The following is a 14,228-nucleotide window of genomic DNA, read 5'->3' as shown; positions in this document are numbered from 1 at the left end:
TGGCATCATTGAGGTGCTCAAGCTCCTGCACCACGACAAGGTAACGATCCTTTGCTGAAGAGAGAGATCCTTAAAGGGTTGTAATAAAAAAAAAAAAAATGATTATCAAGAAGGGATATGATATGGGAAGAAGAGATTAGTATTTTTTTTTCCCTTTTTTTTCTTACTAGAGAAGGTGTTAACTTAGTGAAATTGCTTATACTTGTCTGGAGGGGAGGGGGCTCATCTTTTTTCTGCCTTTTTTCTTTTTCTTTTTCTATTTTTCTTTGTATTTCTTTTTTTCTTTACTTTTTATATTTTCTGTTTGTATTAGTTTTTCATCTTTCTATATGTCAATTTTAATAAAACAATTATATATATATATATATTATTACAATTATATATATATATATATATATATATATTAACAATTATATATATATATATATATATATATATATATATATATATATATATTATTAAGTTTATATATATATATATAATTCAAATCCTAACCAAGGACCAGGGCAAGCCATCTAACATCACAGTGATCCAAATATATGCCCCAACCACAAATGCTGAAGAAGCTGAAGTAGAGCAGTTCTATGAGGATCTGCAGCACCTACTGGACAACACGCCTAAAAGAGATGTTATTTTCATCACGGGAGACTGGAATGCTAAGGTGGGCAGTCAAATGACCCCTGGAATTACAGGTAAGCATGGCCTGGGAGAACAAAACGAAGCAGGACACAGGCTGATAGAATTTTGCCAAGACAATTCACTCTGCATAACAAACACTCTCTTCCAACAACCTAAGAGACGGCTTTATACATGGACTTCACCAGATGGACAACACCGAAATCAGATTGATTACATCCTTTGCAGCCAAAGGTGGCGGACATCTGTACAGTCGGTAAAAACAAGGCCTGGAGCTGACTGTAGTTCAGATCACGAACTTCTTCTTGCACAATTTAGGATCAGACTAAAGAGATTAGGGAAGACCCACAGATCAGCTAAATATGAGCTCACTAATATTCCTAAGGAATATGCAGTGGAGGTGAAGAATCGATTTAAGGGACTGGACATAGTAGATAGGGTCCCGGAAGAACTCTGGACAGAAGTTGGCAGCATTGTTCAGGAGGCGGCAACAAAATACATCCCAAAGAAAGAGAAAACCAAGAAGGCAAAATGGCTGTCTGCTGAGACACTAGAAGTAGCCCAAGAAAGAAGGAAAGCAAAAGGCAACAGTGATAGGGGGAGATATGCCCAATTAAATGCAAAATTCCAGAGGTTAGACAGAAGAGATAAGGAATTATTTTTAAACAAGCAATGCGCGGAAGTGGAAGAAGACAATAGAATAGGAAGGACAAGAGACCTCATCCAGAAAATTAGAAACATTGGAGGTAAATTCCAGGCAAAAATGGGTATGATCAAAAACAAAGATGGCAAGGACCTAACAGAAGAAGAAGAGATCAAGAAAAGGTGGCAAGAATATACAGAAAACCTGTATAGGAAGGATAACAATATCGGGGATAGCTTTGACGGTGTGGTCGGTGAGCTAGAGCCAGACATCCTGAAGAGTGAGGTTGAGTGGGCCTTAAGAAGCATTGCTAATAACAAGGCAACAGGAGACGACGGCATCCCAGCTGAACTGTTCAAAATCTTGCAAGATGATGCTGTCAAGGTAATGCATGCTATATGCCAGCAAATTTGGAAAACACAAGAATGGCCATCAGAGTGGAAAAAATCAACTTATATCCCCATACCAAAAAAGGGGAACACTAAAGAATGTTCAAACTATCGAACAGTGGCACTCATTTCACATGCCAGTAAGGTAATGCTCAAAATCCTGCAAGGTAGACTTCAGCAGTTCATGGAGCGAGAATTGCCAGATGTACAAGCTGGGTTTAGAAAAGGCAGAGGAACTAGAGACCAAATTGCCAATATCCGCTGGATAATGGAAAAAGCCAGGGAGTTTCAGAAAAACATCTATTTCTGTTTTATTGACTATTCTAAAGCCTTTGACTGTGTGGACCATAACAAATTGTGGCAAGTTCTTAGTGGTATGGGGATACCAAGTCATCTTGTATGCCTCCTGAAGAATCTGTATAACGACCAAGTAGCAACAGTAAGAACAGACCACGGAACAACAGACTGGTTTAAGATTGGGAAAGGAGTACGGCAGGGCTGTATACTCTCACCCTACGTATTCAACTTGTATGCAGAACACATCATGCGACAAGCTGGCCTTGAGGAATCCAAGGCTGGAGTTAAAATCTCTGGAAGAAACATTAACAATCTCAGATATGCAGATGATACCACTTTGATGGCTGAAAGTGAAGAGGAACTGAGGAGCCTTATGATGAAGGTGAAAGAAGAAAGTGCAAAAGCTGGTTTGCAGCTAAACCTCAAAAAAACCAAGATTATGGCAACCAGCTTGATTGATAACTGGCAAATAGAGGGAGAAAATGTAGAAGCAGTGAAAGACTTTGTATTCCTAGGTGCGAAGATTACTGCAGATGCTGACTGCAGTCAGGAAATCAGAAGACGCTTAATCCTTGGGAGAAGAGCAATGACAAATCTCGATAAAATAGTTAAGAGCAGAGACATCACACTGACAACAAAGGCCCGCATAGTTAAAGCAATGGTGTTCCCTGTAGTAACATATGGCTGCGAGAGCTGGACCATAAGGAAGGCTGAGAGAAGGAAGATCAATGCTTTTGAACTGTGGTGTTGGAGGAAAATTCTGAGAGTGCCTTGGACTGCAAGAAGATCCAACCAGTCCATCCTCCAGGAAATAAACCAGACTGCTCACTTGAGGGAATGATATTAAAGGCAAAACTGAAATACTTTGGCCACATAATGAGAAGACAGGTCACCCTGGAGAAGATGCTGATGCTAGGGAGAGTGGAAGGCAAAAGGAAGAGGGGTCGACCAAGGGCAAGATGGATGGATGATATTCTAGAGGTGACGGACTCGTCCCTGGGGGAGCTGGGGATGTTGACGACCGACAGGAAGCTCTGGCGTGGGCTGGTCCCTGAACTCACGAAGAGTCGGAAGCGACTAAACAAATAAACAACAAGAATACAGGCAATTCCAGGCAGAGTGGTTTTTTGGAAAAATTAGGGTATTCAGGTCCAATAAATTCAATATTTCCAGTTATTGAGGGACTCTGATAGATATTACTCCAAGAGCTCTAATCAAGATTAGTATAACAACGGATTTCTTTTTCCATTGGTGTTCAACTTCAATCTGCAAGTCCCAGTAATTCTCATATATATATATATATATATATATATATATATATATATATATATATATATTCCAATTGTTCTTCCTCAAATTTAGTATAACCCACTATATCATCATCATCATCATCAATACAAAATTAAAAATAATAAAAATAACTCCTCAAAATGGATCCAGATATTTATGTTTTCAAATATGGAACACAATAACCATGTCACATTCCTAAAGTACCTGAACTTTTTCTTACTATCTTACATTCACATTGAAAATCTTTTAGTGTACTGAAAACTTTCTATATTTTATTACTGTACCTGCTAACCATTTCAGACTGCTAAACCATTTATCCTCAGCTTTTATTTAGACATTCATAACTGTTAACCTTGCTAAGGGTTTAATTTCTTCTCTCTCTCTCTCTCTAAGTTATTTTGGAGATCCAAATATCAAATATTTTGGTGCTGGAGATAAAATTTTAATGTTGGAACACTAATTTGTATCTGCTTGACATGTCCTACTATTGCCATATTTTAGGATAAAATCCATAATATGATTAAATTGGTTTTAAATCAATCATTCTATTTAAATCAATCTCTATTAAGGAGGTATATATTTTAGCACCGTTAGATCCTTAGTCAAGAAAATTGAATATTTCAAGCACACGAGTTGGCTGAAAGAATCTTTGTGTGACATTATCTGTACTCAAAGTAATGTGTTATTGATATACAAAATCTATAAATATTTAATTGTGACATTTTCATTTGAACTTTTGTCGTTACCTCCTAATTGCATACTAATTTGACAAAGGATGAAGAATTTCAGAGTTTTTGTGGCTTCCGGTGAGAATGGCGGACTGAATGGCTGCGCCCGTGGGTTCAGCAGGCAGAGCTGACAATGCAATAATAATAGAATTTCAGTGTTTTCACCAATTTTTTTGGAATGCTTATTCAGGAGACAGATTCCACAGGCACATATTTTTGCTTCTTTATTATTTAACAAAATTTATGTTTTGTTTTGTTTTTTTGTGAACATGAAGTAAAACAACAAGAAATATACCTTTCAATCAATGAAACCTAAACTGAAATGTTGTTTTGATTCTAAGAGTTGTTTTGATTCAATGTATGGTAGTAATTGTGCTGAACATCCCAATAAAATTGAATGCATTGTCTCAGATTCCTGAAATAGATTGAATAAATAGAATTTACCAAATTGTGCTTCTGCTTCTATCAAAGAAATAAAAAAAGAAACCCACCAAACATTTTAACTGATAACAGAAGGGTTATCATCTTCTTACAGATATGTGGTTGTAGGTCAGCAGAAAATGCAAGAAATGAACCAACATCACACTGATAGCTTGTCTTTCATGAAATTTAGAATTTTATTCCATTTCAGTTTTAGAGGAAGATTACATAATAAGAACACAGAAACCAATCCATTTGAAATACAAAGTTGTTACTTATAAAAGAAAATGCGTTAATACAAATATTTACTTATGGCGAACTTTAACATCTTCAATTATTCTTCTTAGCTGTTCCTTGTTGTTTAAATCAGGCCTCACCATAATAATGTAACATTTTGGGAAGAAGATAAAAGCCAGTAACCCACCACTAGAAGACAAAATGGAGAAGATCTCCACGACCACCATATATTTCCCCTTTGTGCTCAAGTATGTTGGAACAAAGGACAGCCAAACACTGCAAAAGACCAACATGCTGAAGGTAATAAATTTGGCTTCATTAAAAATGTCAGGTAACTTCCTGGCTAGGAAAGCCACTGTGAAGCTGATAATTGCCAGGAACCCCATAAAACCAAGGACAGAGTAAAACATGATGGTTGACCCTTCGTTACATATCAATACAATTTCTTTTGGCATAGAAAACATATCAGCATCTAAGAATGGGGGAGATGTTGATAGCCATACAATACAAATAGTGGTTTGAATAAAAGAGCAAGAACGAACAATAGGAATGGCCAGTCTCTTCCCCATCCATTTTCTATTTCTGGACCCTGGCTTGGTAGCTATGAATGCTAGAATTACAATGGTAGTCTTTGCCAAAATGCTAGAAATTGCCACAGAAAAGATGACAGCAAAAGTAGCTTGCTGAAGAAGGCATGTCCATTGATGAGGACGGCCAATAAATAGCAAAGTGCAAAGAAATGACAGCAGGAGGGAGATGAGAAGAACGTAGGTGAGGCTTTTATTGTTAGCTTTCACAATGGGAGTATAATTCTGTTTAATGAAAATCCATAAAACCAAAATGGTGATGATGGAAAAGCAAACCACAAAGCTGGTCAAAGTGTTCCCCAGGGTTTCTTTATAAGACAAGAAGTTTGTATCTTTCAGAATGCAGGAATCTTGGTCCTCATTGGGATAGTGATCTTGTGCACAGTGAAAGCATTCATCCAAGTCTGAAAATGAAAATTTGAGCTTCTGTATATGGCAGTTATTTCACAAGCTGTCACTTACCCTTCTGGTCAGAAATCTTTCCTTCTGGACATGGGATACAGTCATAGCAGCAAAACGGTTCCCCTTCCTTGGAAGCCTTTCGGTAACCTGAATTGCATTTGGCATTGCAAAGAGAAAGGGGCTGTGTCTATTTGTAAAAGAAAAAAAAAAGATGTTTTTCGTTTTTCAAGCATGGGCTTCACTGATATCTTTTCACAGTCTAAGAAGTCTAATTCAATTAGATTTAGGGAATTAATGATGCAGACTCTATTAGGAAAAAAAAACTGTTATTTTTATTATTTCCCAATTCCTTCTATGTTTATCAAAACATTTCTGAAATGTTTAACACTAATCTGTTTTAGAACAGACATACATATATTTAAAAAATGGAGTTCAAGCTTTTTGAAGAAAACGATTGTACCAACTATAAATAACCAATATGACATATAAAATCTTTTCATTTTATATGTTATATTGGTTAGTTACATTGGTTAGTTGGTACAACTAATCAGTATAACATATGTCAACTGGTACCAACTAACCGATATGGCATATATATATATATTTTCATACATACCTCCATGAGTACATTAAACATTTAAGTGTTCAGTGGTCCAGAGTTAACATTTGTTTCAATATATCTCAATTTTACTTATCAGTTGTATATATGGGGGGGGGGGGGAAATCAATATACAAATTGCATTATTTATCCTGTGTGTTAGCCCAGGTAGTTCTGATCTAAACCTTGCTTCCCAGTATTTTCTGTATTGAAAAAAAAAAAAGCATGTCTGAGATAGCTAAAGTGATTTTAGTGAATCTCTATTTCTATTTCTCTATTTAAATATTGATACATTATTTTATATATTTATTTATCAAATTTTATCACTGCCCATCTCCCCACAAATTAACTCCTGAATATAGCTCAAACCATGAAAGAATCATACCAAGTTTAAACTGTTGGGCCAAATGATGCCTTCCTTTCAAATGGTGAACATTTCTTCTGTGCTATTGAGTGATTGTATCTCTCCAACTTTGATTTTAAGGAAAGATTGATTTGGAAATATTACTCAGTTGTTAACATCAAACCCAGTATTCAGTTCTCCATTTTGATTGAATGAAACTGTTTCCCCAACAGTATTATTAAAAAAGATGCTTCTCAGAAAGTTGTTAAACTAAATTGGAGGATGGGGGAGAGAGGAGAGAAGGGATTGAAGGAAACAAAAAGAATGATTTGTCAGGATATGTGGGAGGATAGTTATTTTTTCCCACTTAATTGATTTGAGCACAGAAATGTTCTACTGTTTAAATTCCCTGGAAGATGCTGATCTAAGAATAATGGTGGCTGAGGGCAAGGAAACAGGAGAAGCAAAAAAAAAAATGGTACAGAAAGATGAAGAATCAGAATGGAAAGGTAGAAAATCTATAGGAATTCAATTGGATCAATATAGATTATATCTCAATGTGTCTTGAAATAAAATATGCACTTTTGGACTTGAAAAGTTCTTTGAGTTCTACACTTCATTTTACATGATGTCATCCCTCTTTTCTGAAGTATAGTGCATTAAGCTGCTGATAATGAGCAGCATCTCTGGAGTATGTCTCTTCAGTCCTCCTGTATTTTCCTGATGAAGGTTCCAATGCACACATGTGTACTGATATGTCTAAAATAATTGCAGGCAGAGAACCACTAACTCCTGTGCTTCCATTTATAGCCTTGAGTCCAGGAAAGCTATGAAAAAGAACATGCCTTTGACCTAGGATGATTGTGGATGACCATCAGGTCACCAATTATGTAAATCTGGCTCATATTTTAAGTCTGATTTTATTCCTTTGTTGTACCATACCCAGAGTAGCTACAGTTGGGAGGTTTACAAATATTACAAATAAATAAATAAATTGCCAGCCAACTCCTCTTGCAAACAGAGCAGCACACTTCCATGCTAACAATATGAAGCACAATGCCAGGACCACGATTTGTGGAGGAATCACTTTTTCCTTGAATAAAAGCACCATGATGACCACATCGTACTTAGCTCCTAAAGAAGGGACGTTGCAGCGATGTGAGGAAAATGCCACCTGAAGCACATCTGACCACAGTTCTTCATCTTGCTTTAGCAATTGTTAACAATTGTAAAAAAAAAAAAAAAAAGGTACCACATGGCATTTCTAAACATTTCTATACAATGGCATTTTAATACTGCCCAAACCACGCGGTGGCGCTGCGGGTTAAACCGCTGAGCTGTCGATCGGAAGGTTGGCGGTTCGAAACCGCGTGGCGGGGTGAGCTCCCGTTGCTCGTCCCGGCTCCTGCACACCAAGCAGTTCGAAAACATGCAAATGTGAATAGATTAATTGGTACCGCTTCGGCGGGAAGGTAACGGCGTTCCGTGAGTCATGCTGGCCACATGACCCGGAAGTGTCCTATGGACAACGCCGGCTCCAAGGCTTTGAAACGGAGATGAGCACCGCCCCCTAGAGTCGGACACGACTGGACTTTACGTCAAGGGAAACCTTTACCTTTACCTAGAGTTTTATTTTCTCCCACAATTCTGGTGAACTTTCATTAATATATGGAGGACAATACCTTCCATAGGTGTTGATCTAGTAGCTTAACTCCTGCTTCAGGTGCTCTTGCCATGTGCTTCAATTTCAATGAGAACATGTTGTGCAAAGCATGTAGATGCTATAGCTGTGGGCAGTCATGTCCATCTCAAAAACAGATGAAGGAAGAGTCTCCAGCTGTTCCAGTCCATTGCAGATGGCTTCATCTTGCTCATGAATCTTGGAACAAACATTCAAAGGCCTCCTCCCAGAAAACCTGAATAAAACCATCTCTCAGCTCAGAGAATGCCCTTCTCTTCTGGAGAAAGTTCTGGAATCCCAAAACTTTCTTTGAGTGAACTGCAGAAGATAGGGCACCATGTAGGAAGTCTAGATCTGCATTCCTTTGAAAGGGTAGTGATGTGAAATCCATCTGGGCTGTTGAAAGCCAGACTTTGCTATTTGCTGTTGCTGATATATGTTCATAGTTTGATATGGTTGGGAGCATTCTGAAATGTATCATGGTCTCAATTTCACCATGAACAAGTAATACAGTAGCAGTGCTTCCAGTTATAGTGCCATATGTTTTCATCCCTTCTGTAACCATCTTATCAATATCACTGACAAAAGTCAGTATTGGAAATCTTTCAATAAAGTCAAAGCAAATTCCTCTCTGGGGAAATGTGGAAAACACATTGTGTACAAAGTCCCTTCCATCGTCAACAGTATCATATAGGACCCCAATCCAGGTCCATCCGAAATGCAGCAGTAACCAGACGTTCCCCTTGTACTGCATGTCAACATCTGGAAACATCTGGTGGTAGAAAACGCCCCCAGCTTTCCTATTTATCTCAGAGGCAGAGCCATAAGTGAGCTAAAACAAAGAAAGAAAAGTTAAAGGAAGGGAGATTTTAAAAAACAGTGTATATATTATTCCATCTGGATCCAGCAGAACCTGCAGAATGGATTGGCTGATGAAAGGACTGAATCTGCATAAGAAAGAACTGACCAGGAGTTGGGGTTTGAGCAAGGAAAATGTTATTTTCCCCTCCCCTCTTCCTCTCTAGACTAAGAGCAGGTAGAAAGTGAAAGTATTGCAAAGAAGCTTAAAGGTGCTAACAAAAGAAAGCAGTGGCACATTTAAAACGTCTGTGAATGAAGAAGAGAGCAAGGGAAACCAAGAACTTGGCATATAAAGACATAACATTTTGTCTTTATAATACTCTATAGTAGGAATAAGGCCAAATGAGTTACCTTAATCGCAGTGTAACAATAAACATGAATTGAAACGGTCTGCATTTTTGAAAGTGGCCATGAGTATGTAGACAGAGGCTTTGAGCCAAACTGGCAGAAACAGATGCAGAATGGTGACGTTGTACAAAAACATATAGAACAACAGTGCTTTCTATCTGCTTTGCTACCTATTCCCAAAGGAATGAAGTAGTGGTGCATAATTGCTTCCCTTCCTTTCAACTTCTATATTGATTTGATCACTCAGGTTTTGCCTAAAAGCCACTGGCACTCACTGGAGATCGCTAATCAACCCATATCTGCCCTCCTACATTCCTCCATTTACGTACGAATGCCGTTGTCTTCTCTCTCACACAGATGGCCTTAAAGAACAGTTTGCAAGCCTTAACAGCATTTTCCAGTGAAATAAAATGGGATGCCAGCTTTTGCTTAACCGAAGTTGCTTATGTTTACTGAGAAGTGTGCTAACTGCACCCATGGTTGGTTCACAAAGGCTATCCATGCTGAACAAGTCAAGGATTCTAAATGTCCTAGAGCTTTCTTCCAGTCTTCTATCATTATAAAGGAAGAAACAAACAAAAGCTACAATAGTCTAAGCACCAAAGATCTAACACCCAAAGAACATAAGCAGTGCCTGCTGGATTGATTGATTGATTGATTGATTGATTGATTTTATTCAAGAAATGTATATGGGACCCCTGGCCCATCTAGTCTAGCAGTCTCTTCTCACAGTGCCCAGCCAGCTGCACAAGGAAGCCACACTGTCAATAAGGCTAACAGCCATTGATCCCCTCTCTGCCATGAATTGATCCAACCTGTTTTTTGAAGCCAACACCACATTTCATGGCAGTGAATTCCAAAGTTTAACTATATGCAGAGTCTTTGGTGCTCTCTGAGTCTTGTTGTGTTATTGCAGACTTTTGTCTTGCAGACTTTTCATTGCCAGACTAGGCAACATCTTCAATGAGATGTTTTCACACTGAAGATGTTGCCTAGTCTGGCAATGAAAAGTCTGCAAGAAAACAACAAGGCACAGAGAATACCAAAGACTCCACAGTTCAACCTTGAGCTAGAAATATTCTCTTTGATTGGTTAACTATATGCATTGTGAAAAAATACATCTATATCCTTTTGCCTGTCCTGATTCTTCCAAGATTCAGTTTCACTGAGTGACCATAACTCATAATTCAGCTTGCTAGCCTCAGGGGCAATGATGTTCACTGCTGTTATTTAGGGCTAAAGTGTTGAGCCTTCTGCTCTATGGAGCACAGACCACCATGTTCAGGGACTGTGATACCAGAGCCCAAGAGATAACTCTAGGGCAATACTTAAGAGTTCTGCTCCTCATCTTCCAATATGTGTCAAATATTTTGTATTTGGAACCCTAAACTTAACCCTCCCTATCTCACTTAATAGAGATTCTCATGGGCTAGCCTTAGCATTATGGCAATTGGAAATACATGGTTAAAATGTCAACTATCCTGGAAGAGAAATGCATCAGTGCTGGTTGGATACATTGATATCGCACCTGAATAAACAAGGTGCTCCTTCTTCGTCCATAGTATATTTCATATTGTACATAGGAAATTGACATCCTCACTAGGTAGACCAGACCAGGAAATCAACTCCACTGCAAGGGTAAAACTACTTTTATTGAAATTGGCTAAAATAACAGAATCTTGCAAGTCAGATTATGCCGTACCTCCTTCCACTTCTTACACTCCAGTGAATCAGGGAGGTATCCACCTGAGCCACTTGGGAATGTAATCTTGTTGCTCTGGCCTTAAAAAATGTTTCAGCCCCTTTTGCCTAGGTAATAGTTTATGCATATCTCCATCAAGATGGTCTTCTTTTTTCTCTACAGAAATTAAGGTTCTTCCATAACCAATAGCCATCCACACCAAATAGCTGTCTAAACCAAATTAATTCAACCACAGCAATGCAGTGATATAAAATTATTTATTGGGGTTCATTAAAAAATACTACTTCAAGCTTTTCTCAGAGTAGTTTTAAAAGTTCTCCATAAAAGGAATTAAGGGAATTAATCCATCTTCAATGGATCTATTAAAATTTGGCAGAATTAATAGCTATATTAGGGACAATTATGAGCAGTTCTGTTCAAAACCAACCAGATAATAGGTGCTTTTCTAAATTTAAAAATGAAATTAAAATCAGAAGATCCAAAATTTTCAGGGCTTTGACAATGTTCATGCCTTCAGATGATTCCTACAGAACTCTGTGTGTATTTCTGTTTTTCCATGCTCTTCAGTGAGAGCAGGTAGGAATTTAGGAATATATTACAACACAACTTGAGTCTGAAATACTCAGAAGGAATCCAACTTCAGGTAGGCTCTTCTTAAGTGGAACTTAATCAGTCCCTGAGCTAATGTTAAGTTCAGTGTTTCTCCTTCATATCAACTGACCTTCAAATTCAAGTCATGTTTTATGATGATTGGGCATCCTGATAACATTAGAATTATGCTCTTCTCGTAACTGTAGTTACACACATAAGGAACACAACTCATTTTATTTAAAAACATGAAATAGTTTCCTGTGATCTGTATTTCTTTGCCTTGATAAACATTTCCACATTTCCATAGCTAGATATGTCTCTTTTTTTTGTTCACCGCATTTATTTCAGACACAATCTTTCTCAAATCCAAACCACATATCCACAGAAAAGGCAAAGGGGATGTCAAATTGTCCTTTTAAATCTGTCAGCTTCTACATGGAAGTATTACCTGTGGAATTTTGTAGATTGATGGGATAGTTGCCATATGGATGCAGACTTCAGAATTAGGTCCTCCAATGACTGACAGTGGATTGTTCTCTGTATCACACTTGTAGTTAGGGACGAACTTGCCTCATATGGAGAAGAGTTCCATTGAGGCATGATATGTCCAGCTTGCAATAAAGTGACTGTTATAGATATGGAAGCCCAGAGTGAGATTGGGCAAAATCTGGGGATTTTCGTTGATCTCCTTTACAACAAATACCAGAGACAGGATGTGCTGGTAGATCTGAGTCAGAACTCTGAAATGAGAAGTATATGCTCTACTAAAGTAGATTAAGATATGACATAGACTTCAATATATGACAACATATTTTGTTAATTATGAATAAATGTTACATGAAGTACTATGGTGGTCCTTCAGACAGTAGCTAAAAATAAAAATGTACCCAGCTTTTTCTCCATTTAAATTCCTCCCAGTATTCCAGAGTTCCAGATTATATTGTCTAATTTGTGGAAACATTGCAAAGACACCACTGCTCACCATCCAAAAATCAGGGATGATTTATGTGGATCATGTCATATAGGTAAATAGTTGCTCTTCTTTTTTTATGCATCAATAATTATAATTTAGTAATATATGAGTTGGACACATTAATGTTTAATCTTTGTTTTATTAATATTACAAAAATAAGATACTTAGGTATAGTATTACTGTCTATCATTTATTGCTTTTAATGATAAATGGCAATGACTGATAAATAAATCATACACCTCTAACTCATCAATCTTAAAGGTAGTCAACATTATTCTAAATTTGAGTTTTTTGGGGGAAATAACCTGTGAAATTACATTTTGACCAGAAATATAGACATTTTGACATGTGTGAATCTTGTTATGTAAGAAGAAAACATTCTGATATATGCACATATTTTCCCAATCTATTTTTATCTTTATTGAAGGCACTTTGGGCAGTTTAATATTAGTGACCATTTTAGACATGAGCAATTAGTAATCTAGGAAAGTTGTCTTCTTAATAATGAAGGAAAGAAATATTTGGTGACTGCTTCACCTTCTGACAGGCTAAAGAGTAATTTTTGTTTTAATATAAACAAAACATCATCATGATTTTCAATCTACAGAGCTGTATAATCAAAATGAAACATGGGGATGTATATCAGTCTGTCTGTTTGTTTGTTTTAAGTTGTAAATACACTATAGGACCAAATACAAGAATGGCAGCATGTTGGGAAGTAGACAAATATTTAAATAAGAACCATCAAATAGGGATCACAAATTCCCTTGGCTCAGGGGGTATTAGAAAAGCCAAGGTTTTAATCCTTCTGTTTATGATATCCAAGCCATAGCATTCTAATAAAAAACAGCCCACAGTGTTGTATCTATTTATCTAAGTTGAGCCATTCTAGATAACAAATGGTTATGCTATTTTTTCTGATTCCCAGTTCTGAATCAGATTGCACCACTATAATGCCCTCCATCTTACCCAAATAGAAGTCCATCCCTAGGCCAAACACCAATCCATGCATATCTAGACTTAGACATGGCTCTAGAACTACATCCATAATGTAGGGATATACAGAGATACTATGTTTCTTTGTGTGCACGTGTGTATTATTGCACACCTATCTTACGCAGTATCATAAAAAAGATCATTAGAAGGATGTTCTTGGAAAGTTATTGTGGTTGAAAATATGTAGATTTGAGACATAATGGCCCCAATGACAACATCTCCTGACTGATAATATTTATGAAGAATAGGAAGAGGCTCAGCAATGTGGCTTTCGAGGTCAGGAATCTTGCAGACTACCAAACACAAAATAAGTAAAATCAATACCAAAACAGCCATTAACTTCCTTGGAATCATTTTTTTTCCCCCTTCAGCCCATTTCACCAGTCCTTGCTTTATGCTTCACTGAGATCTTTGCCAAATAATACAACCAGGATGGAGTAGCTGAGACAGTAAAAAGAAAAAAGAAAAAAAAAATCAGCGGTTTCCAGGTCTACCTTGAATGACAC

The 14,228-nt window shown here is 37.3% G+C and overlaps 1 protein-coding gene across 1 annotated transcript; it reads right to left on the bottom strand.

Moving 5' to 3' along the window:
• Nucleotides 1-4,708: 4,708 nt before the first annotated feature.
• Nucleotides 4,709-6,251, bottom strand: LOC134496914 (vomeronasal type-2 receptor 26-like). The gene is made up of 3 exons (XM_063302630.1): nt 6,246-6,251; nt 5,690-5,816; nt 4,709-5,631 (listed from the first exon to the last, which is right to left on the bottom strand). Exons 1-3 carry the CDS (start codon nt 6,249-6,251, stop codon nt 4,709-4,711), a joined length of 1,056 nt encoding a protein of 351 aa, XP_063158700.1.
• Nucleotides 6,252-14,228: the final 7,977 nt, after the last annotated feature.

The sequence above is a fragment of the Candoia aspera genome, chromosome 4 (genome assembly GCF_035149785.1).
Source record: "Candoia aspera isolate rCanAsp1 chromosome 4, rCanAsp1.hap2, whole genome shotgun sequence".
Classification (NCBI taxonomy): domain Eukaryota; kingdom Metazoa; phylum Chordata; class Lepidosauria; order Squamata; family Boidae; genus Candoia; species Candoia aspera.
The sequence above is the reverse complement of the archived record's forward strand: the minus strand, read 5'-3'. Positions and strand labels throughout refer to the sequence as shown.

Bases quoted from the DNA above. Each gene is read 5' to 3' on its own strand.
- LOC134496914 (XM_063302630.1), bottom strand. The intron at 5,632-5,689 runs GTAAGTGACAGC...TTTCATTTTCAG, and splicing joins AAAGATTTCTGACCAGAAGG to ACTTGGATGAATGCTTTCAC.